At 46.1% G+C, this 26,222-nt stretch overlaps 1 protein-coding gene across 4 annotated transcripts in view; it reads right to left on the bottom strand.

Moving 5' to 3' along the window:
- Positions 1–389: 389 nt before the first annotated feature.
- The window catches only part of SYNPO (synaptopodin), a 61,305-nt gene continuing 35,472 nt past the window's right edge, over positions 390–26,222 (bottom strand). For 3 of the 4 annotated variants that reach the window (XM_082211739.1, XM_082211738.1, XM_082211740.1), the window contains exons 3-4: positions 17,128–19,454; positions 390–6,371 (exon numbers count right to left, since the gene is read on the bottom strand). In XM_082211739.1, the coding sequence (XP_082067865.1) occupies positions 5,370–6,371; positions 17,128–19,454 (3,329 nt within the window). In that variant the 3' untranslated portion in view covers positions 390–5,369. Of the gene's footprint in view, positions 6,372–17,127; positions 19,455–26,222 lie in introns of those variants that run through there. The other variant, XR_014216602.1, reaches the window with a different exon arrangement.

Raw genomic sequence — 26,222 nt, 5'->3', positions numbered from 1 at the left:
ATATAAATTTTAACAACAACAACAATTATTATTTTCATTTATCACTACATTTATCACTACAACTGTATCCCACCTTTTCTTGGAGTTTGAGATGGAGCTCAAAGGGAGCACACACAATTCTCTCCCCCCCCTTTCCATTTTATCCTCACAACCCAGAAAAGTAGGTTAGGATGAGAGACAGTAACTCGCCTGAGGTCACTCCATGAGCTTCATGGCCAAGTAGATATTTGAACCCTGATCTTCTGGGTCCTAGCTGAATGACCCCTACAGCACGTTATGTGTCTATGGAAGTGAACCCATGGAGACTGCATGTAAGCAGGACAGAGAGAGAGGCCTCTTTTCTTGTGGCTAATAATTTGGTTCCCAAATAACACGAGATGACCAGGCCGTGTGGGCTAATGTATTTATTTTGGAGTTTTGTTATACAGAGGCATGGTGCAGTGCTAATGCAAAGAGCATCTGGTGAAGAGACAGCAAGCCCAGTGTGTTCTTGGTTATAGAATTTCAGAACAAAGACGTCCCACAAGCCAAAAAGTCATGAGTCGCCCAAGAGGCCCCCTAAGTGAGACACTTGCAATATTTAATTAACAACATCTTTTCTCCTCCAGCAATTCCTCTTGAATCGAGCTGCCAGCTCCAACCATGGCAGTGTGTTACAGATGGGATAGTAATACATCCTTCCTCTTGCTCTTTGTTTTCTGGGAGAGATGCCCAGGGAAACAGCAATACTAACAGAAACTACACATCTGCTTTGCATGCAAAAGCTCTTGTGAACTGGGAATCAATTTTGCTCATAAGATCTTTGGCATATATCCCTATCTGGGACCTTTCAAGAACGGGGAGGTCAAGGCTTCTGCTGTGAATCTGAGTCCAGGTGTTTGCAAGGAGACCTGACCGCTGATTTATAAGCAAGGGATTTAAATTTAGGCTCGATGCTTAACTGCCCCATTGAGTTCAATGGGGCTTACTTCTGAGTAGCTGTGCAAAGGTTAGCGCTGCTCAATGTTGTGCATATTGTCCCTGATTCATCTTGCTTTGTAACTTACACGAGGGGCAGGTTTATGTGAAACAACACATGCTTGATAACTGATTCCCTAATGGAAAATAAACATAGAGAAATTGTTTTTTTGTAACAGATTATCAAAACCGTTTCTTTGCACTGTAGGAAATGGTTAGCTGTGCACATTCTCTTGCAGAGTGGATATCATACATTGTTTCAAAGTCATTGCTACTATTTACATGCAGTATCAGTATACATTGTTTGTGGGGGGGGATTCATTGTCACTATTTTGAAGAGGAAAAAAACATACAAGGCTTTCAAAAAGCCCATTAGGAAAAATGGTATCCCTTCATCGACTAATTGTTGTGGTTTGGTTTGTAAAAGCAGAGTAAAAATTCTCATTTCTCTTCAAAGGAAATCAATCTTCAGATTGATTTAGAAGGATTATCTTAACTGTAAGAAGAAGAATTATGCTACTGAATTTGAGTCCCTGGAGCTTGATAATACAACTTAGACTTCATGGTTTATTCTCACACTCAAAGGAGGTTGGATCAATGCAGTCACACTAGATCAGACATCTCCAAATTTGCACCCATGAGGGCTAGCTGCAGACATCCAGCCCGCAAACATAACAACACAGGGCCTCCTCAGCAATGAGAAGCATCTCACACACATGGTAAAAGTGGAGAAGGCAGAGCCTGTGAAATCAGGGACAAGCAGATGCTTTTAAACCTCCTCCTCTACCCTAGCAGAGCTTTAGCTTTTCTTAAACTCACTCAGTTTTTCTTTAAATGCAACATCACTAAGCAGTTCTTCAAAAATTGCTTGGAAGAGGGCTGAGACCTGGAGAGGGAGTTTTAAAATTCTGTACCGGGAACCAAGGATATAATCAGTTTATTCTTTCAAATATAACTTTGCTTTCTTTTCCTTTCCTTTCCTTTTTAATCCCTTTCTCGGGGAAAGCAAGAGGTTTCTTGTCTCTCAGAAAGTTCAGGGATATGCTATTACTGATACGTTTTGTATCTCATGTTTTCAATTTCCTTATCTTAGCTTCCCTCGGCTGCAAGCAACAGTGTGTTCTAGAGGCTGCCCGCATGGCTCAGGGAACAACAAGGAGCCCTTTAGAGATTCATGGCATCTTTCAGCACCTTCTCCCAGATCAGTGCCTCCCTCCCACACACTCAACGACATGCAACGCTTCCAACTGCTAACTAACCGAGACCTTCTTCCTGGAAGATCCAAAGCTGAGCTTTTTCTCTGCCACAGTGTTCTCTTTGTCAAAAGCTCAATCAACCGCTGTTGCTTTTACACTCAACTTTCCCTTTTTTTCTCTTGTCTCTACCATGCTCTCGGGAGGAGTGAAAAATCTCATAGTTGATCCCACAAGCCTCTAGAGGGCATCAGCAACCTTTCCTTGTCCCCATCAGTCCCTGCCCTCACTTTGCTGCTGCTTCTGCAAAGGACAAGTTAACTGGCCAGAGAGAGAGAGAGAGCTAGCTAGCTATCTGAGAACGGTACCTGATGTACCCATGAGTTCCCTGCCTGTGGGACTGAAATTTATCGCTTAGGCCTGTCAGTCACAACAGAGGGCCTCAGCGTGGGATCCAATGTGTGATATGCTCTTCTCCCTTGCCATTCCTCCGGTGAAATTGGAGCAGCAGCAAAGTATCTGCTTGACCTCCAAGCCCGAGGGGCCAAGCAGCTGCAGGGAAGAAGCAAACATTTTGTAGCACTGGGTGTTCTTACACCTCTCCATGCTGAGTCAAGGAGGCAGAACTCAGGTCCTCATGGCAGCAGCAGCAGAATCTCTGTTTTGGCTTCCCTGAGCCCCTGCCGTTGCTGACTACAGCAAGCGGAGGCATAAGGGCTTCAAAGTTGGGTTGACAGGTTGCTTGAAATAAGTGTCGGGGGCAATGGAGAGCAATGGGTTAAGACAGATATGTGCAGGTCCTCTTCCCTGAAACAACCAGATTCCATTGGTGGATCCCCTTTATAATAAGTCTGGGAACACTATGTAAGAGCATTAGAAGAGCTCTGCTGAGTCTACTCCATCTACTCCAGCTTCCAACAGTGGAGATAGAACAAAACTATTGTGGCCAGTAGCTACTGATAGCCTTGGTGGATGGAAGCGGTCCAATTGTTATTTGTGGTCCTATATACACAGGGCTTGTGATCTCCATATGCCTCCAATGGTGCCTGCTTGAATCACCTGATGGTCTGCCCTACCCTGCTTCTCCTTGTCCCCACAAATGGGAGCCTTTGACTAGGGGGGTCTGCCGTGAGTCTGCACTACCAGAGCAGCAGAATGGCGGCAGTACGTCCATGCCACGTGACAAAGCTGGGCTGGCTTGCTTGGCCACGTTTCCAAGGAGCCCACCGCTTGAAGTGTCCCCTGCCTGCTCTCCCCCATCGCGAGCCATGCATGATCAGAAAGAAGGAAACAAAGACGGGGGCCTAGCTTACGCGTTTCTGGCTCCCCTTGAATTAACACCTAAGGCATGCTCCTGTCTTTAAAGGTTAGCAGGATAAAAATAGAGGATGCCTGCAGAATCAAGGGCAAGTGGGGCAAACATCTGATACAGCCCTGCCCATGCCAGTCAGAGTATCGCCTACATGGCAGCGCGTTACACAGCATCGCACAGGGAAATGGGCTGGACGTGGGTGGCCAGATTGGAAAGGGAGCTTCTCTGGGTAGCACAAAATAGAAAAGTCTGTTTATCAGGTCCTTGATGGTGGTGGCAAGTGGAAAGGACGCAGCAAAGAAGCAAAGTCCAGTCAGCCAATTCCAGTCCCAAGCAGCTTCCTTTTGACCTTTCCATTACACAGGAGGCATTCCTGACTTTGGTCAAACAAGGCACACTTGCCATTTATTTATGGTTATTCAGGTAATACGCCATGCCACCTTATGGCAAGTGGGTTGGGAACATGAGCCCATTGGCAAGGCCCACTTTTGCTGTCTCCAGCCTCTTTTCTAGGGGAGCCTAACTGAAGGAGTCTCTTTCTCTTGGAGTCGTCGTCCTTGCACAGTCTTATACAGTCTTTAAAACGGGCCTCAACCTGCTGATATTGCTGTCATGAGAAATATAACTGATTTGGGAGTCAGTTAGCTGTCCGTCTTTCAAGTCCTAGGTCAGCCCTGCCTCTCTTCCCAACCCCTTCAGGAGATCTGCAGTCTTAACGGAGTCATACTGCACTACTCAGAGTGTCTCAGGCCTCCCATAGGACTACCTCCAGGCACACAGATTCTCATCAGAACAGGCTTTATAGCAAATGCTTGGGTCCTTGCCCCCCAACAAAGAGGGTGTTTGCCAGGGTCCAACTTAGGGCACATTAGTCTTGATAGAGTATTGCTGAGGAAAGGTGGTCTTCATCATGCTCTCTTGTAACGCTTGGCTAATAATTATTGTTCCGTAGGAAATGTTCCAGGCATTTATCAATTTTGGGACCCAGATAACATTCTGGACATTGGCTGCAGGGATGTCATTTTTATGTTGAGTGTTTCGCCTTTGCCTTCTGGACTGAGCAGCCACTCCACCTGTGTTGTGGTAGAATATTCCACACCTCCGCCCCAGGATACAGGATTGCTTGGGTCATATCCCAGTGTGGATTTCCAGCAATTTAGAGCCCATGAGGCTAGCTTCTTTGGATACACAGGCTTGTGTAAAGCCAGGCCTTCTCTTTGGAGCTAAAGCTACATTGCACAGATCAGCCACCAGGGGTAACTGCTGAGTGGGGTTCTTGGCCATGCCTCACCTTCATGTCCAGCCCCCCTGGTGTGAGGGCAGACTAGCGGCCACCGTCAGAATAGAGGGGGAAAGCCAATAACAGCTATCATATGGAAGGCAAACAAAGCTGTTGGCAGGCCTCTCCTCCTGTTCTCTCGTGTTGACAGTCTGCCGGGGATTATGCTGCAGGCTGTGTGTGTACAATTGTCCTCATCCCACAGGATGTTACTGCATGACAACAAAAGCAGCCAAAGCCTCATTAGACTCCCTTGAGCGAGGAAGTCACTGGTGGCTCCAGTCTAGCAGAGACAGATGAACGCCAAAAAAGCAGGCAAATGCTGTGAGGATGGAGCCCATGGCGATCTGGTGTGTTGGAGGGTAGAATCTCAGCCATGTTTCTCTTGGTTTGAGAGTACCTCTGATCTGAAAGGTCTTCCCCACAAACAAATGGGCTCTGATCCATTCTTCTAAACCCCAGAAAGGAGCAGGCTTTTTGGGAAGGGATTACATCTGTGCCGGCCCAGCTCCTTCCTCCTGATGCTTAACGAGATGGGTGGGATTAAGTGGCTGTAGTAGGACTGCATAATATTTTGGCAACAGGCAACTTTGCAGGTTGTTTCTCCTTCTCTTCTGCTGTCCTAGGTTTAGGAGGTACAGGGGGCTTCTGCAGGGAGGCTTCCCCGCTTCAGCCTCAGGCTTCCATTCCAGCCCCGGGGACAAATGTTGAAGCTGCGGATGCTGGGTGACTTGATCCCTGAGTCTTCTGAGTCAAGGGATATGTCTGAGTTGGTGGGTGACAGGGAGGTGAAGCGCTTCAGCGGAGAACGGACTCCTACCATGGGAGACTGCAAAGGGCTTTTGATGGTGGGGGAGCAGGTGTCCACATTCTTAGGGCTGGGACACGATGATTTCCTGGTTGTGCTTCCTGGGGGTGTGAAGATCCTGTGACTCTCCATGATGGAGGGCTTTGGAGACTGGGCCACAGAATGGGTGCCTGCTGTTCTCAGGCCATTGTTGGATGCCGCTGCGTGGCAGAGGGATGCCCCAGTGCTGGCAGGCATGGTGAAATACTTGTTCCCATTCATCCGCACTGCTTTGGGAGACTGCAGTGGACTCTTGTAGGTCGGAGACTGGCTGCCTAGCAACCTGGGACTGTTGTTTGAAGACGCACTGGCATGTGGCGGTGCGGCGGAGAGAGGGAGAGAGACACGCCTGTACCCCTCAGCCCTCATTGGCCTGGGAGATTGCAGTGGACTTGGGGAATGGTTGCCCACACTCTTAGGACTTCCGCCTGAGGGAGTAGCAGGAGGAGTGAAGGGCCTGAAGCTCTCTATGGCCACAGCTTTGGGAGAAGAGCTCTTCCTCTTGGCAGCGTTGATGATGTTTCTGGCCAGCAGTGCCTGCATCTGCCGGCTGGACTTGGGGTCGGCCTCTTGCCGAAATGGGGACACAGATCTTTCGCTCCAGGATGGAGACATGGGCGGAGGAGGCGGGGTCATGACACTGGCTACTCGAAAGGCCTCTATAAGCCCTTCCTCGGGCTCTGGAGTTTGGGCTGGGCTCACCCAACCGTCTAAACTGCTAGGTGGTCGGCGCAGCAGTCGGGGAGTCCATGTCGGGGAAGCAGGGAGGGACATCTTCCTTTCCTGTAAGGGGAACAAGAGATGAGGTCAGTGTCCTGCCCCTTTGACATCCTTCAAGCTAAGTTTATCAGTGGAAGGCTGGTATATTTGGCAGTCTGAAATGGTCACTGAAAGAGGAAGTATGGGTCAGAGAGCAGGACCTCTGAAATTCCTTTCCCAGCTGTATCAGTTTCTCTATGGGTGACCTTGGGCAAGGCACATGATCTCACAGAATTACCATTTCTCAACGAGGTCAGGGAATAGAATATCCTGCTGACATCACTGTAAGAGGGAAAGGTTCATATGTGAGAACTAATCAGAAAAACCTTGAAAACAGAAGGTGGATAGATAGATAGAGAGATTCCAGAAAATGACATACAGCTTTCAGCCAGACACAGGTAAGTTCCTAATACAAACACTGCGCTTCTAGAACCAATGACAGTGATACACCTGTATGGCTTCCACTTGATACTATCTCCCACCCAAGAATTTTATACCTGCTAGCATAGGGTTTGGGGAAGGGAATGGCAGGGTCTGCAGGGGATACAACTAAAACCTTTCTTTGCTATCTGATGGCTTAACTAGCTGTGGAATATGTTGCTTGTTTTTAAACCATCGTTTCCCTTTAAGCTGAAGGTCTTAGGTGGCTCACACACAAAGACATAGGCACGCACAATTTTCTCCATCACATGGGCAACAATAGGAGTATTCATGCCCTATCCCTGCATATACAAACAAGTATGGTAGTTTAAATCTCCTCTGTCCTTATAAACTAACCCAAGGAATTCTGAAATACTTACTTGTATTAAGCAATGGTTTTGCCAGAACCATTTTTAAAAAAGGTTGTATATTTGTACTTTGAGCCAACCATTTCTGCTACAGGCATTTGCACAAGGGGAAAAAAAACCCTAATCAATGAATCTGGATGTTATGTTTCCCAAAACAAGCATAGGCAGGGATATCTCAGATCCCTTCTCTCCCAGCTGTGCCAGTAAAGAGGTAGGAAACTGCAAGAAGGGTTTGGTGAATGAGTAAATGTGACTGGAACCTACCTGGAACAAAAGTCCCACACTCTAGGGAAGAAGCAATGCAGAAGCATCCATGTTCTGACATGCAGGCCTGTGTTGCAGCCCTCAGTCACAAGGAGTAGCAATTACCATATTTTTCGCTCTATAGGACGCACCCGACCTTAGGACACACCTTGCTTTAGAGGGGGAGAACAAGAAAAAAAATTCTCCCCCTCTCTGCTCAGTGCCCCTTCAGTGAAGCAGCAGGAGAAACGGAGCCCCTTCCAATTCTCCTGCCGCTTGGCTGAAGGGGCGCTGCGCAGCTCTCCCCCTCTGCTGAAGCCAGGAGAATCTTGGTCTCCCAGCTTCAGCGAAAGGAACCTGAAGCCTCCGGAGCACAGCGGGAACTCGCGCTGTGCTCCGAAGGCTTTAGGTGGCTATCCCTGAAGCCTGGAGAGCAAGAGGGGTTGGTGTGCACCGACCCCTCTCGCTCTCCAGGCTTCAGCGAAAGCAATGCGAAGCCTCCGGAGCATGAAGGGAACGCTCCCTCTGCACTTCGCGTTGCTATCGCTGAAGCCAAGGAGCCTGCATTCGCTCCATAGGATGCACACACATTTCCCCTTAATTTTTGGAGGGGGAAAAGTGTGTCCTATAGAGCGAAAAATACGGTACTTTTTGATAAAGGACCCAGGTATCCTCTGTTTCTGATATCTCAGCAGAATTAAGCTGTGCATTTTTGGACACTTGAAGAATGCATCTCTCTCTCTCCCCCCATCCCAGAATGCAAGCTCTAAGAGCTGGTTATGCATGCTATTTCTGTTGGATCAGGCCCATAGATGGTTTAAATGAAGTAGTTCCTCTACACAGAGGGCATAACATGTTGCATGGCCCCTCACCACTTAGATCACTGCATGTGGCAAATCTCCATTCAATTGCTGGTGCACATCAGGCAGATAAGCCACCCAGCAAGTTTTACTACATGCTGCGTTCAAAGCATGAAGTTCAGTTCTCCAAATAAACATGAAAATCTGTCAGAATTTTGTGTGAATTTCTCCTAATAAACACGCTTGTTTGCAGATAAGACCCACCTATTTTTTGCAAGCAATCTTCCTCAATATTATGCATGCTGTTTTGACTGATATATGCATCTCTACGCACACTTTCCCCCCAATATATGCAATTTGGCAAACACTGGCTGGAGTAGTGTGAATTTTGAAGGGTAGCTGTGCTACGGTTCTCATACTGTTTTGGAAAATGAGAAGTAGGTAGGTTCATCTTTAAAGGTGAACTGAATCAAATTTCTCTCTCATCCCAACTCTCTTGTCCCATTAGAACCATGTGCGAAACCTGTGGCTTCCCACATGGTTCTAATACATCAGGCTGAGCAAGAGTGGACATATTTCACATTTATAGAATGTACTTTGCTTTTCCCTAGAATACTGAGGTCCTCAAACCAGAGCCAGGGGCAAAATAATGACTTGAGGGAGGAGATGAAAATGCCAGCTTGTGGGGTGGAACCAATGAGCAATGAGCCATACACCGAGGCAACCTTCAGACACTAGTATAGCCTGCCCAAATCTGCCGCCTTCCAGGAGTTTTTGGACTACAAGTCCCATCAAACCCCTGTCAGCATGGCTGTGCTTGCTGGGGCTGATGAGAGTTGTAGTCCCAAAGAGAGACTGTGGCAGAGACTGTGTTAGGATAAATCTACATCTGAGTTACTATGGTTTAGGAATTCTAGCAGAACAACTTTGCAGCTAGCCAACAGAGCTACATAAAGATCTGATCAAAGACAGTAAGTGAATGCTCATATTTTATAAGTGAGGAACACTGAGAGATAAGCGACTGCCAGGAGGCCAACCAAGGCAGAATTGCTGTTGTTCCTTTTGCCTAGGTTCAATGCATTGTGCTACATGTTATAAAGGAAGGCTGGGATGTTAAGCACAGGTTTTGAGGATCCTCTGTTCACTACTGTACAATTTGACCTGCTGTTCCTCTCATTTATGTAGAAGAATGGCAAGTGGTTCTTTGGTTTTTTTAAGAAAAGAAACAAACACACAAAAAAACCAAGGTGCTGGTAGTACTCGTATCTTGATAAAAGTGCTGTGGGTACCAGCACAAAATGGTTGCCATGGGCAGCAAAAGGCAGGCAGGAAGGTGAGAGTACTTTGTACCAGTGAGTACTGTCACAAAACAAGCACTACAAATAGCACTTGCTGTTTTGGGACAACCAGCTATGGAATAAGCAGTATAAGGCCAAGATGGATCAGAGGTGGAGTGGTGCTGAGTCTGACAACAGTTGTGTGATCCCTTCAATGACTGATGTCATGGTTATTGAGACATTATACTGGGTCAGATCACTGATCCAAATGGCTCATATTGTCTACAGGACTGCCAGAGGCTTTCTAGGGTTCCAGATAGAGGTCCTTCCTAGCCCTGCCTAGAGTGGCAAGGAATTCAACCTGTGACCTTCTGCATTCAAAGCATGTGTCCTAGCTACTGATCTATGACCCTGCCAGCCTACAGAAACACTCCAAACTGCAGTAGTACCTCGGGTTACAGACACTTCAGGTTACAGACTCCGCTAACCCAGAAATAGTACCTCAGGTTAAGAACTTTGCTTCAGGATGAAGCTTCAGGTGGCAGCAGGAGGCCCCATTAGCTAAAGTGGTGCGTCAGGTTAAGAACAGTTTCAGGTTAAAAACAGACCTCCAGAATAAATTACCGTAAGTTATTAACTCGAGGTACCACTGTATAAGAAAGGTGCTTCAGATGCTTTCTGTGATTTTCCAAGTCATATCAGCATTTGGGCAACAAACATTACAAAGAGAAGTAGAATCTCCCTCTCCCTCTCTCTCTTTCTTTGTTATTCCTATCCACTGCATGAACCTCTTTCATTTCCTCAGTGTGTTCCCCCTGCTACCAACCATTTCACTGTCTGCCGCTAGCGGAAATGCTGACACATGAAAATAAGTGGTTTGCTTACATTTCTGTGCCAAGGATTACAGAGGTTTAGTTCATGCTCTGTATCCCACCCATAACTACATCACAGCAGAAACTATTGGAAAGAGTGCTTAAATTTCCTTTGCTTCCAGTACCCTATTGTCTATGGAGGCTCTGTTCCCTCTCCACTGTTGCAATGATGTTTCAGTAAAGGGAAGGGGATATAGACGTGGCCAAACAGACGAAGTTTAGACATGAAGCATCTGCCAAACCAGATGCATTTTGCAGTCACCTCCCATAGGCACTGTCTAAGAAGACCCATAACAGTGGCCCAAGGGGTCACAAAGATGGCAACCATGAACACCCATGTGCTTAAAAGGTATAGTATGTATACAGCTTCATTTTCACATATTTCCAATCTTACAATTCACTTCTCCAGGTTTCCACGTCAGTTTTGCGATTTTTAAAAAAATCCTCATGTAAATTCATAAGAGTATCTCAGCCAGTATAAAAAAAATGGTTTGAACGCAATTTTGCCAGTGTACAGATTTTGGCAAAACAATTTCCCCTAATATAATACTTTTAAATGTTATTATTACTAATAATATAAAAGGCAAAAGTAAAGGACCCCTGGATGGTTAAGTCCATGCATTTTTATGTACACTTTAATCTAGCAGTCACATTTTGGGGGGGTATACATTACTTAGGGACGCAGGTGGCGCTGTGGGTAAAACCTCAGCGCCTAGGACTTGCCGATCGTCAGGTTGGCGGTTCGAATCCCCGCGGCGGGGTGCGCTCCCGTTGTTCGGTCCCAGCGCCTGCCAACCTAGCAGTTCGAAAGCACCACCGGGTGCAAGTAGATAAATAGGGACTGCTTACTAGCAGGAAGGTAAACGGCGTTTCCGTGTGCTGCGTTGGCTCACCAGATGCAGCTTGTCACGCTGGCCACATGACCCGGAAGTGTCTGCGGAAAGCGCTGGCCCCCGGCCTCTTAAGTGAGATGGGCGCACAACCCTAGAGTCAGACACGACTGGCCTGTACGGGCAGGGGTACCTTTACCTTTATACATTACTTGGCTGAAAAACACCATTACAAAATTTGGAGGAACTGCAGATTTTGAAGATTGGTTGTATTTCAGTACTGTTTTGAAAAGTTGTGCAAAGAAGGTAGTTTCTTTCAATATAAACTGAATCAAAATCCCCCCTCCCATATCCCTAATCTAGGCAACAAGAGCCCTTGTCAATACCATTCAAGGGCACACTCCAGCTGGGCAAAAACCCTGGAGGAGAGTGTGGAGCAGGACTGTGACTTGGGAGGAGGAGTGTAGGAAGTGCTTAGGAAGCTATATTTGCTCCCTGGATCTCAGGTTCCCCACCTCTGACCTAGTTAAGATAAAGGGACGCCTGACCATTAGGTCCAGTCGTGGCCGACTCTGGGGTTGCGGCACTCTTTACTGGCCAAGGGAGCCGGCATTTGTCCGCAGACAGCTTCTGGGTCATGTGGCCAGCATGACTAAGCCGCTTCTGGCGAACCAGAGCAGCACACGGAAACATTGTTTACCTTCCCGCCAGAGCGGTACCTATTTATCTACTTGCACTTTGACGTGCTTTCAAACTGCTAGGTTGGCAGGAGCAGGGACCGAGCAACGGCAGCTCACCCCGTCGCGGGGATTCGAACCGCCGACCTTCTGATCGGCAAGCCCTAGGCTCTGTGGTTTAACCCACAGTGCCACCTACGTCCCACCTTTGACCTAGTTAGTTCTCCCTAATACTACCATTGCCATCACTGCCACTGCTTTGGGGGAAAGCGGGTGAAGGAGAGGAAAAGCCTTCAGTCATTCACTTTGTGTGGTGATGGCAAAGGTGGTAGCAGTGCTGAACAGGACGCTCTGTTGTGTTTGTTTACTTTGGAGGCTGAGCACTGTACGGTTTCAGTACAGAAACTTCATCCAGCCACATTTATTTTTAATGGGAGTACTGAATCTCAGCAGGGCTACTCCCATTTCTCTGCAGCGACACCCTGTCATTTTGCAAACCCTCTGTTTTGTTTCGGTTTTTTAATCCATTCTTTTTGAGGTTGTGCATTCCCTCTTACCTGTGCTGGAACGCACAGGCAAACTTTCTTTTTTTAAAGGGGACCAACAGAGGCAAGTCTATCCCGCCCCATCTGCTCTATTATGTGCAGCTGGGATGCCAGGCCTTTGTGGCTGTGGGTGTACACCGGGCAAAGGCTAAAATGTGGTTGGAACACAATACTTAGGCTGATTCAGAAGAAAAGCCTCGGTGCAATGCAAGCTTATGGGTTTTGTTTTAATGCTATGTAAAAATGTAGAGTGGTTTTAAAATAAAAATAAAACCCACTTCCCTAAGCAGATGTGTTAGCCTAGTGAAACAGAAACCTGCTCCTAGTTTTTGCTCTAGCCTAACTCAGGCATCTTGCAATCTTATCCTAAAAGTTTCCATTACACTTTAAAAACCCAACTGCTCAGCAGCAAAGGGAAGGCAGTGAGCTGAGGAATGTTTCCTTGCTGCTTTGTTTCACAGGGTGTTGCCTTCGATGGCCTTTTGTTACAAGGCAGACTTTGGTCACTCTCCCATCCCTTCCTCAGGAAGAGACTGTGAACCCCTCCAGATTTATGTTCCTGGAATCTCACCCAGGTGCCCCAGTAGCAAAAAGCTCAGGTTCTGAGCTTCCTGCCATTGCTGTACTGGCCAGCAACTTTGGAGGTTATATAAGGTCCGTATTTCCCCAGGGCTATGTGACAGAAGAAGAAGATCCTATATGCATGACCTATTTATATGGCCACCTCTAGCACTGTCATAAAGAACTGTTAACCACTGGCATCATGAATGAAGGCAGCACTGTGGTGGGTAGGAATGAATGAATCTATTTTGATTCCGCTCAGTTTCCAATTGTAAGTTCACTTCTCCACAATCTTTAAGCTCAGTTCTGCATTAATAATTTTTTTTTTAAAGTTCTCATGAAAATCTACCAGCATCTTAAGCACCCATTTCTCCTAATATAGGAATTTATGAATGCAGGTTTGTCTAATATAATGCATTTTTGTATGTTACCCTCACTAACATGCATTTTTATTCACACTTTCCCATAATGCTTGCACATGTTGTAGTAGAACTGCATTGCAAAATTCAAGAAGTGCAAACTTGGAAGCATACTTGATTCCCGTATTGTTCTGGGATGTGCAAATTTAGGCAGGTTTGCATAAAATGGTGAACCAGACCAAAATTCCCCCTCACCTTCTCTAAAGATGGGTAACATCCCGTGGTGAATTTAGCATTGCTCCTGCAAATGTCTGACTTTCTCCAGACTTGACCAGAAAGTTTAAAAAAACAAAAACAAACTCCTGTGCTGTGTGGAACCATTTAAAATGCCTTTACAGGGAATATTGTTTGTGTCACACACAGCAGTCTTTAATTCCTTCATCACTAGACTATGAGAAATCTAAAATGTGCACACCCGAACACCTGCAAATGGACAGTGCCAAGTTTTGTTTTTCTCTTCTGAAGAGGCTGCAACATTTAAAAGATAGAAGAGCTTAGCAATGGTTTGGTCTCCTCTGATAGGGCATGTGTTTCCATTTTATTGAAATGCAATTGGGATGGAGGTGAAGAGGGCCTTACTGGCTCCTCATCAGATCAATACGACTTCCATGCAATTTGGTTTAATGGTGTTTTATGGTTTATCATTGAGCACCTCCCTGGAATTTTATGACGTGGCAGTGCAGAAATACTTTTATAAATAAACTTAATTGTCAACATTGGTGGAAACGCCTATCAAACTGGCTAGAGATTTGCATAAGTATGCATAAAGGCTTCCATCTTAACTAATTCCCCAAGGATTCTGTCAGACAGTTCTGAAGGAAATGGTAAAAAAGACTGCTATATCTCAACTACAATGCAGATATCTGTGGCCATAAACAGCAGTACCCTATGTGGACATGTAACTTCAGAGCTGATGGCAAAAGCCTTTGCTCTATAAATACCCAGCTATCCCATAGCACTTATCCTGTAATTTTCCTGCCATCCCTGTAACTATCCCATCTTCTCCAACCTATGTATACTGCTCCTCCACAGGCATTTGCCCTATAAATTCCCTAGAATTACAGAGCTTCTCCACATGTTCTCCTACTGGGGACACGGCCTACAATTGCCAGCTAGTTAGCTCTGCTGGAATGCAGCCTACAGCAATTGGCACACTCGACTCTAGGGCTGAATCCAGATTTTAGTCCTGCTTCGAGGAGACCCCTTGAAATCAATGGACTTAATAATTAGCTACTGATTTCAATGGGCCCACTCTTAGCATGACTGAGTCTGGAGCCAAACCCAGGGGTCAAGCTTGTAACGTTCTGTTGTTGGGAATTTTCACTTGTATGAAGCTTTGATGCACGGTACTAATTTTGGCCAGGGGTAAAGATGTGGAACTGAACAAACACTGTCATGTGGGATTTGCATTTAGTGCTACCAGCCAATAGAGGTTGTTGGCTCACATGTCTGATTGGTAATTCTACCTGGAAATGCTTGATTTTTTAACTCCCTTCAGTTATGTCCTCACAGAAGGATTTGTCTGGCAGCCTTGTGGGATCACAAAGAAAAGACAGAGATGTATAGAGAGACAGAGAGAGATTCAGAGACAGAGACAGAACTAGATTGTGTCCTTTCGTGGCAATGGGTTGAGTAAATACACTGCATCTACTTTTTTAATTTATTTGAGCTGGTTGATCCAAACTGTCATGGGATTGGGGAGAGACTGACTATAAAGTGCTACACGTTAGATTTAATGGAGATTTGGTTGCTCAACATGAGCACCTGGTTTTATGGAGCTTGTCTATTCCCAAAGTACAGTCTGTAGTTAGCTTCCTTCAAGAGACACTTCTTAATGCCCAAAATTAATGAACGAATGAAATCCACTTGTGCGTTTTGTATGCAGGACTTTATTGGCCTCCCAGTTTTGCAACTAATGCACGGCTCCTCGTGGTCTTAATGATACCCCAGGTTGTCAGCTGTATTATGTAATGCCTGGTGTGTCTCTTTTGAAAGAAAACGACAGGTGCTTGATTACTCTGCATAACACCAGACCATAGACCCCCATAGACGATGCTATGCTGAAAGACCTGCATAGCTGACTTCAAAGTCTGTGTGGAAGTAAAACACTGCAGGCCACTAGCCTTTGAGTGGGGAGGGTGTTCCTTACTATCCAAATCCCAGGAGAAAGAAACCACCTGGAGAACTTCAGTTATTGGGAAATACAGAAATGCAGTAAGTACCTAAACTTCTTTTTGACCAGTGTGCTGGTGGTGCTGTCAGCCCCAAATACTCAGTACTCTTAATCAAATCCATGGGAGGTAATGAAAGAGCAGTAAAATTAAAAGAGATACTTTGAGGTTTGCTTTATTTGCCTTCTGGTCTTTTCAGAGCACATTCTGTGCTTCCTCTGCCCTCGTTCAACAGCCATGAGGGCCAGAAACATATTTGTTAAAACTAAACAATTAAACAATCGCAATTTTATGCAGAAGACACTGCACCATGGGATCATATCCCGTACACCCCTGATTTCTGTTAGTATTTGCTAGGGTGGACAATCTTGCCTCTACTGTGGGGCAACTGCAGAGTCACTTTGAGAAATGCTACTGGTATTCAATCTTCACAATCATCCTATCGTCTGCTGTATAAAACTTCACTATGATATTCACCCAGGGCTAAACAGTGGCACTGAGCTATATGTATGCCTGTGCAACAGTTGTTTAGAAGCCTGCTTTTGCCAACTTTAATAAGAACATTATCTTAAATATGTCTGGGTACAGATTTTTTTTGTGTAAGATAACAACAGCACACCTGCAGAAACCTCTTTGGCCACCAAAGGAACAATTTCAAGTGTGTCTTTAGCCTAGACCCTTCATGACGGGTGGGGTGGGCTGGCTATTTGTAAGTACACCAGCATTGCTGTGCAGTAAAATGGGGTGCTTAGAGGCTATTTGCATCTTCTCTTCACCCTGAAGTAATTCTCAGTGTTGTTGTCTAAAGGATACAATGAAAGAAAAGTAGAGAGTGGGGAAATATACAAAGCAGAAACATATGGGAAGCAGAAACAGGTATCAGTGGAAGTGACATTGTCCGAAATCAGAGATGTTCGAGTGAGGAAAGGAGCGCATGCCTTTTGGCGTCAGCAGAGAGCAGAGGTCGCAAGCAGGTCATGCTAAAGTCTCCGGATGCATAGAGAACAGAGAAACAAAAGTCTTGCAGAGCAAGGAAGAAATTCAGAAGGCAAGGCGGAGAGATGAAGCCAGAGATTTGATGCTCCATAAAGTTTCTGGGCAGCAGAAGAAAGAAGGCACCAGACGCTCTTCCTGTTTCAGTCAAGCTTCTGCTAACAATCTTCTAGGACTCCTATGCTTGGACTACTTTTATGCTCCTACTGTGCACTGCATTCACACACTCTTTAGCTCCCTTTGGAACTTAAATCTGCACAAATTTATGGATCCGATTGCACAAGTTCTGCTAGGCCGAGGCATCCCAGGATTATGTTAAACTGGGCTTCCACCGCAGACCTTGGCTGCAGAAATGCCTGAGGGGAGCACCTGTCTGCTCACTTGAGCTCAGTTTCCTTAGTGTAAACGTTGTCTGGCCCATTGGAGTTTGAGATACGGCTATATTGTATGCAAATCCTATTGGATTTGTAACCTGCAAGCTGTCTTCATTTTGCTTTTTTGGCCTTTTTTTTGCACACCACCAATCAGCAGCTAACGATGACACTGGCCATTTGCCCAAACCCCTGTACAGATACCATTACTTGTAGTAAAAAGGTCTCCACACCTGAGGCTCAATTCCAGCATTCTTGGTGGAATAAGAAGGCCTTGGAGCTTGGAAGACTCCTTTTGCTCTCGGCGACAAAATTCTTGAAGGGTATTCAAAAGGCGGCTCCTGCGATGCTTCCATGCCTGTCTGGACATTCTGAGGGGCAAGCGAAGTCCCGGGTGACGGGGCAAAAGGAGCAGGATATGGTCTGCCCTGGCTGAACTGGGCAAGTGGATGAAAAACAGGAGAAGGAGGCAAGGGAGATGTTGGGCAAGAGGCCTGTCTCATATACATGGGCTCAGCAACCACAGGCTTGGGCGGCGGTGCCCCTTTTGGTAAGGACCTCACGGGGTCTTTGGCTGGGGAAAGGATGAACAAGGAGGACTGAAGCTGGTAAGGCTGCTGCTTGGAGATCTCCAGCTCCTTTTTGGAAATCTCGCTCTCCGACATGTTGCTGTTGTACAAAGGCATAGGAGCAGCTTTCGGAGATCTGGCTGGACTTTTGGGAGGGGCCTGGAATGTGACTGGGGAGAGATGAGTTTCTGAAGCGTATTTCCAGGAGGGAGGGAGGGACATGGTAGGAGAAGGTGACCTGCCTATGTCTGGGTGCGATGGAGACTCAATGACATACTTCTGCATCCTTGACTGCCTTCTGGCAAATAGTTCTGCCCCCTTTCCTCTCGCCTCTGATAGGCTTTGGTTGGATTTGATCATCGGCTTGGGTTGTATTCTTGGTGACCTTAAACACGAAGACCACTCTGGGGCATTATCTGCAGGAGCCTGGGCTGGTCCTTCTATTGATCTGTTTTCAGGCAGGAAGTTAGAGGCCTCTGCGCCCAGAGCAAATGGCTCCTCTTCCAGACTGGATGCTCCTCCTTGTCCTCTCCCCTTTTTCCTGTTATCTGCTCTCTGGACTAAATTCAAGAGATCTGGATTAGGAGCCACTTTGGGCTTCTCGACAAAGGTGAACATGGACTTCTTTGTTGCTCTGCGGGCTACGGACTCCTCCAGAAGGCCTGTTTTGGTTGCTGGTGACTCCCTGTCCTCTCCTCCAGGAAGAGGTCCTGGTCTGCTGTCCACATACGTAGCCTCATGGGGAACAGGAGCTTTCTGTTCTTCAGTAGGATACAGCACTGAGTAGGCCGGAGGTGACCTGACCCTAGTTACTGGCGGAGGGCTGGAAAACGTCTCTGCATAAGTGGGTGGAGGAGGAAACTCAGCCACAGGACTCTTCTGTACTGGCGCCTGAGCTGCAGCCAGCAGTCGAGTCCCAAATGGTCTTGCGGTTCGGTTCTTCACAGGCAACGGTTTAGACAAAGTCAGGCGTACTTCACAGTACTGCTTATTAGTGTGTGTCACAGTCTCACTGGGCTGCGTGTCGGTAGCTAGCATGGGTTTCTCTTCCTCAGCAGCAGGCAAAACGTCCTTGTCCTCAATGATTGGTACATCCGGCTCCTTGTTGAGAATCTCTCCGTTCTCCTTCCTGCCAATCACTGGTTCACTCATTGGCTTGTCGAGAAAAATATTGTTTTCCTGATCGAGAACAGGTGCATACAGCACCTTGTCAGGGATGTTGTTGTTGTTATTCTTGCTGTCAATATTTGGCAAATATGGTTCTTTATCGAGAACATTGTTTTCCCTGTCTGTATGCAGTACGCACGGCACCTGTTCAAGAATGGTGCTGTCAGCAACAGGGACAGCATCAAAAATAGGCAGTATTTTTTCCGTATTGTCAACAACTGGCACTTGCTCAGTAACTAGTGCCTTTTCAAACTCGTTGGTGATAAGTTCATGCATTCCATTGGTGGAGGCTGTCCCCGTAGTTTCCTTCAGGTACACGCTGAGAGGGATTTGCTCAAAGTCTTCAGCCGGGATTTCCTCAGAGGTCAACGTGGTGTGGATTGTGGAAAAGGCCTCCTCACTTCTTATTTTATGCCTTTGAGAGCCCTGTGTGTTATCTAGAGTCTGCTCCAGAGCCAGGCTTTTCTCGTTTTTTTCCATGCTGCCTTTTTGCCCCCGCAACTCAGAGTTCTTGGCACAGGATAATCCTTCCGATGCTCCGATGTCTATTGAGGCCTGCTTCAAACGGGGCTCTTTCCCATGTCTTGGGCTGCTTTGGTGCTTATGAGTAGCTCTGGGGATGCGTTCGGCCCCTGCTTGCTTCGCGCTTGTTGTCTTGGGGGCTTCTAAGGTAAAAGCATTCACCCGCTGCTTGCGCCGGTGAAACAGAAGGACCCCTTTGGAGTTGGAGCTGGGTGGGGTTGTCAGCTGAGCTGCAATTCTCTGGCTCCTGGCTTTTGCTTCCTTCAGCTCTTTCTCAGAAAGGCTGGCACTTCTCGAAACATCTGAGGAAGAGAAAGGATACAGAGGACAGTGTTAACTCAAGAATCAAAGAGTCCCAGAAAACACACATACATACTACACATCTACCCAACTGGAATACGATTAATTTAAACTAAAACCTGTTGGTCATAACCCAGAAAAAAGCACCTGTAAAGCATATACCGAAAGCAGTAACTCAAAGCCAACAAAATCACAAGCCACAGAAGTATATAGTTGTCAAGGCTTTTTTTAATATGCTAATGTATTTCGGCAGATAACTACCATTGATACTAAGTTGTAATCATAACATAAAATTAAAAAGTGACATACTAGACACAGCTGGCCAAAATGAATATGGTTGTCATTGTTTTAAATGCCAGTAATAGCTGCATAATTATTGCTATTAATAATAAAAAGTGGACAGCAGTGCCCTGTTGTACACTCTGAATACCAGTTGCTAGGGGACAACAGCAAGATTCGTTGCACTAGGGCAAGAGAGGGCTTTTAACTCACTTTAATTGCTCTAGCCTAAATTTCTGGTATGCAGTTGAATCCCATAAAATACTGGCAGCCTGGAGGCAGCCTTTTTCATTCCTGCAGAACGATTGCTAGTTATGCTGCAGGTGGAAAAAATAGTTGTTTAGAATACAGAAGCCCTGTCCCCTATCCTATGGTTACCAGATTTTTTTTCAATGAATCCGGGGACATTTTTAATTTTTTTAATTTTATTTTTTTGAAGCCGAGTAGCAACAGGGAGTCAGTAGTGGGGATGGTGAGGCAAAAGATCCTGGGTCCAAGCACACATGCATATTGTATAAAGGTGCAAAGCCCTTATTTCACACCCTGAGGAACAAATGCGCAGAGTTTTTTAAAAAACTGGGCAACTCCCAAGCCTCTCCCAATCAGTCAAAACAAAGGGGGAAGGGGGCAGGAGATCTGTACCGCCGGACGCCCCCGGTTCCCCTTTGGCAGTGGTGGTGGCAGCGGCAGTCAGCAGCCCAGAGCACAAGACACATCATATGGGGACTTCTGGCGAGGAAAAATGGCGGGCGCCACAGCAGTGAGCAGCTCCTGAAGCCAGCAAGAGCCAACTGCACTACCAGACTGGCTCTGGGCTGCTGAGGCTGCCGCTGCCACGTTTCCCAGGGACAGATTTGCAAATCTAGGGACATTCCAGGGACGGAATTTGTCCGGGGACAGATTTGCAAATCCAGGGACCATCCCCGGGAACTGGGGACATCTGGTAACCCTACCCTATCCATGCATGCAGAAATACTGGGCTTTGATGATGGTCTTTAGAATACTGTAGACTGCACTGTGACCCACTGTGTCAGAGGGCAGAAAATGCTGGGGTGTTTTTCAAGTGCATTTCAGATCACTCTGTATCACTGTTTAGAACTTTTGGGGACTGGGTTTCTAAATGGGTTTGAGAAGGAATAATGAAAGAAACAAATAAGAGCAGCAACAACGAGAGGAACAATAACAGTCCACATTGTTTTTCTTCCACTTTTCAGAAAATTCAACTTAAGCACTATGTGGATGGTTTATGTATTCCTACTATATATCATGTACCCAGCCTTAAAATCTGTCTTACAAATATATCAGATATAGAGCAAGGGTCCACAGGACAGCATACATATGATTTTCAGGTAAATGCCAACCAAAGTAAATTGAAGCTATTCTGGCCTTTCCTATCAATAAAGTTTAATGTAATTAAAGCAGACATATAACAGAGTGGGCAGTCATCACACTATTTGGGAGGGCTTGGAAGTTAATCATTGATTGCAAGAATTGGGAACTATTTCCTCATCCCAACCTTGCATACAATTTTTTCACTCTCCTTAGTGAATTATGTGGACCTTCCCTCACACCCCAAGTCCCTGCTCCCAGGAACATTGCATATGTGTATAACTGCCTGCCAGCAAAGACATTTAATGCTCCCCCCCTTTTTTTACAATGGAAAAATCCCAGGCATTCTACTCTCTTTATTTTCAAGATCAATTTTTGCAAGAAAACGCAAGGAAAAAAGTCACTGGGAGATTGTGTCCCTGTTTTGTACGCAGCTTTGCTTTGTGATTGTAAATGACTGCATGCAAAAGGAATTTATTGAAAGACTTCAAATGGTTTCAGGTTGCAGTTCACTTGGTTTCAAACACCCTGTACAAACATGCTCCAAGCAGGAAGTTGGCCAGCTCAAAACTGTCTCACAGATCTCCCCTTTTCTACAGAGGCTTGGCTAAGCACAATGAGCCGGGTTATCACAAAAATTAGAAAAATAAACTATTGTCTCTGAACCCTGCTGGGAGGCTCACCTCTTGCACAGCAGATGCAGAGTGCCGGCCTAATAATTTTGTTTGAACCTAAACACAAGATGGCAGCGTCCGATAATAAATTGGCATCATTTGGGGCCTTTCGTATGATTCCTAACCAATCAGGGGTTCAAGCTAATTAGCCAAAGGCTTCCTAGAACAGAGTCCACTTAGCATCTCATAAAAGCATGAAATATAGGCCACTTGGGTTCCTCCTAACTCACCTTAACTGTCTAGGGGAGGTGGGGAGCTGCCAGCTTTTAAAAACTGTCTGGGCCATGGGTCATGGCATAAGTGGCTATTAGCAACGTTCCAGAAAGGATGTGGAAGGACACAGAATGCATTTTCTCTGGGTGAGCCATTTCCTATGAGCAACTTTTCTGAAACTCCCATGATTTCATACATCTGGCAAGAGGAAACATCAGAAACAAAGGGCAGTTATAAAAAGTTTACAGGCCAACCGCTAACATTCCTACTGAGGACGGTGGCACGAGGGAGAAGGAGGATGGGTTGCCCAGGCAAAGGATTCTCCCAGTTCCCCTTTAGGCTTTTGGGCTCACAGCTGGGGTCAGAATCATGCTACTTGTTGGCGATTTTGCCGTTTCTAGTGAAGGTCCTTAATTCACAATTTTGAATTATGGTGTTGGAGGAGACTCTTGAGAGTCCCATGGACTGCAAGAAGAACAAACCTCTTAAGGAAATCAGCCCTAAGTGCTCACTGGAAGGACAGATCCTGAAGCTGAGGCTCCAATACTTTGGCCACCTCATGAGAAGAGAAGACTCCCTGGAAAAGACCCTGATGTTGGGAAAGATGGAGGGCACAAGGAGAAGGGGGCAACAGAGGACGAGATGGTTGGACAGTGCTCTCGAAGCAACTAACATGAGTTTGACCAAACTGCGGGAGGCAGTGGAAAACAGGAGTGCCTGGCGTGCTCTGGTCCATGGGGTCACGAAGAGTCGGACCTGACTAAACAACAACAAGAAGTGAGGGTCCTGTGAGGTTTCTTTGAGCAGAAGATGACATATTCAATTATTTCTGATTAGGTCAACCACTATATAAGGGAATTGATGTTAAAACCTGCCTTCCACAAATAGGCTGCATAAACACCTTTCAAGCACATTTAAAGGACACAGGTCATAGATTTGGAAGGGACCACAAGGATCATCTAGTTGGGAATCTTCTGCCCAACATGGGGCTTGAACCCACAACGCTGAGATTAAGAGTCTCATGCTCTACCGATGACTTCCCCCAAAGAATCCTGGGGACTGCAGTTGGTTAAGGGTGCTGAAAACTGTTGGTCTGTGAGGGGGAAACTACAGTTTCCAGGATTCTTTGCGGGAAGTCATATCCTTTAACTGTATGGTGTGTATGTACCCTATATTAGATTATTCTGACTGCAGCAGGTGTTGCTCATGGAGTATTAACACTTTTGTTAATAGGGGCACCAGCTCCTTCCTTCATAAGGAATATGATGAGAATGTAGGACCCTAGCACAGACAGAGGACAGAGAGTGATTTACACACATAAACATATACCCTAAAAATGAAAGGAGGGGGAAGAGGGGAAAAGGTGAATGTAGAGGATAGGAGGATAGGAAGCAGAGGATAGGAAAGAAGACTCAAAGGACCACTGAAGGAAAGAAGAAAGAAGGAAGCCAGGGCATTGTGTCTCTCTTTCAGGTGCCCCAAGGATCATATCATCTCAAAGTCTTGGGTTCTGTGACTGAAGTCTACCCTCAAAGTTCATAGCTGGAGGTGAGCAAAGTCAGTGCCTGGCAGTGGTTGCTGCCCTCTTTTACTACATCCTGAATCATTGATTGCAGGGTGATAATGATGATTAACTTCACTTATGAATTGCTTTCTATGAAGCATCTCAGAGTGATTTCACAATACAATAAAAACACATTTAAACAACTGTATCTATTTAAAAAGCTACTAAAAAGCTATACACCACCCCCCTCAAATCAAGCAGAACGTTGGCAAATAGAAATGTGGAACTGTGATAGAAGGGTGGAATTTTTGTGCTCTCATAAAAGGCTGACATTTTCTCTCATTATTTAGCATTCTCATAATACAAATAAGGCTTAAATGCCTTTTTTGGGAAACCAAGCCAGATGGGCGGGGTATAAATAATCTATTATTATTATTATTATTATTATTATTATTATTATTATTATTATTATTTGTCAGGGGTTCAGAGACAGAGGCACAGGTGAGGGGGGAGACGGAGAGCGATGGGGAAGAATCCCAGGACAGTGAGGAAGAGGATGACAATGACTTGAGGTCTTCCATGAGTCTCTCAAGTGAATCGGAGGATTCTCAGGAGGGGGCGCCCCTAGTCAGGCCAAGGGGGGTCACAGGGGGGACCTGCCAGGAGCAGGGAAGCAGCAGGGAAACCCCGAGTAGGAGTGGGAGATCGGGGCCGGCTTCCCAGCAGGAACGAAGGGAAGAGAGTGGAGTTCCCAGTGTGGCACACGGAGCGGAGCAGGATGGAGACAGGGGAAGGAGATCGGGGCAGGACGTCCTGCCGGAAGAGGCGGAGAGTAGTACAGGGAGTAGTGTAAGTGTCAAGAGGAAGGTCAGGGGTAGCGAACGCGCGCCAAGTTCAAATGTGGAGGCGCGCGGAAATGGAGAGAGCCCGGAGGAGGAGCCTGGCCCCAAAGCACGAAGGAGGGGGGAACAGGCATCTGAGGAATCCGCTTCAGGAGAGAGCAGGAGGGAAGGAACCCAGGGGGGCAGAAAGACCCTGCGGAAAAGGAAAGACAGGAAGAGGTGGACTAGCACAAGCCTCTTAAGCTGGTGTAGGGGCGGGACTGATTCAGAGGGGACTTCAAACGTCTAGCCTAAGAGACGCGGGGCTGCGCGCCTCGGTTGTGGAACCGATAATGAACTGCAATAAACATCCTTGTATATAAGAAGAGCCTGGCGTTGGTCTTTTGTGAGCTGAGACCTGAGGCAGCCCTGACATTATTATTATTATTATTATTATTATTATTATTATTATTATTATTAATCTTTCCAAAGAGAGGAAAAAACTTCCACGAAACATTTCATGCAGACATCACAGATCCCCAAAGATTCATTCAACTGTTGTAAGTTCAGGGGTTTAAGCAGGAGAGGGTTAATAATGGGGTAACAAGAGCCACTTCAGTTGGACAAAATGTCTGGGCAGGTCTGCCTATACCTTCCTTTTGTTGGGGAGATTTCTAACTAAGTGGCCAGGAGATGATCTCTCTCTCAGTTCCTAAGGAAATAAAGCTGGAACTTCCTGGATGTTTTGTGACATGCCTTGCATGCTTCCCATTTAAGGATGATGCCAGGAAGATATGAGCGAAAAGAAACAAACAAGCTGCAGTTTTAGCACCATGCTAGATGTGACACTAAAGGTGTAAGTAGGAAGCCTGTCACTGTCATGTTTTTAAAAAGTTAATACTATATGTAAGGAGAGGGTGGGGGATTTTCATATGGACTGAGGGGGTTAAATCATTTCATTCGCTGCCTCTTCCCTGGAGCAGTAAGCTGTAAACCAGTGTGGTGTAGCAGTTAGAGGGTTAGACTAACACCTGGGAGACCAGGGTTCAAAACCTCACTTAACCACGAAGCTCACTGGCTCACCATGGGCCAATCCCCACAGAATTATTATGGCCATTTCCATTGAGGGAAAGTGGAATATAAATATAAATAAATAAATCACAAGAGTGGGTTTGACCACCCCCACTCTCACTTGCAAACACTTGTGTGCGTGCACACACACTGAAGGTATCACAGCATGATGTGTCTGTTTTCTTTATTTTCTCTTTTTGATACCACCGCCAAAATTGTTGGGATTACGGAGGGGGAAAGTTTACTTGGAAGCTGGATCAGGCCCTTGGACTGAGGGAAACCAAACTCAGATAAGCATTGCCCCTGGAATTTCTGTAACCATAGGCCTTTAACACAAACCTTCAAGCAGTCTTCATGCTCTATAAGGGCAGATCTACACCATATATTTAAAACACAGCTGCTTCCCCCAGAGAATCATGGGAACTATAATTTCCCCCCTCACAGAGCTACAGTTCCCAGCATCCTTAACAAACTACTGCTCCCAGGATTCTTTGGGGTAAGCCAGGTGCATTGGGTGTGCTTTAAATGTGTGGTGTGGATCTGCCCTAATGACCACTTTAAGCATGGCAAGTTTACTGCATAGATAGCATTTGTGTACAGGAAAAGTGAGTGCACGGCAGACATGGTGTGGTCATGTGTTTAGGTTTCCAAAAGAATATGGAAAACATATTCCTTCCTGACCCCTCTCCTTATTGCTCCCATAGGAGATGCTCACATTAAACACTGGCTGGTTTAGAACCAACCAACAGGAAATCCCACTTCATGCAGCAGAAAGAGACACAATCACAGGAAACAATTGACTCCTGACAGCAAGGCAGAGCTAATACAAAACGTATTGATTGGTTTATATGTTTGTAGTCCACCCTTCCATCTAACAGA

The sequence above is a fragment of the Podarcis vaucheri genome, assembly GCF_965113315.1.
Source record: "Podarcis vaucheri genome assembly, chromosome: 2".
NCBI lineage: Eukaryota > Metazoa > Chordata > Lepidosauria > Squamata > Lacertidae > Podarcis > Podarcis vaucheri.
Note: the sequence above shows the minus strand (reverse complement) of the source record. Positions and strands in the feature narration are given on the sequence as shown.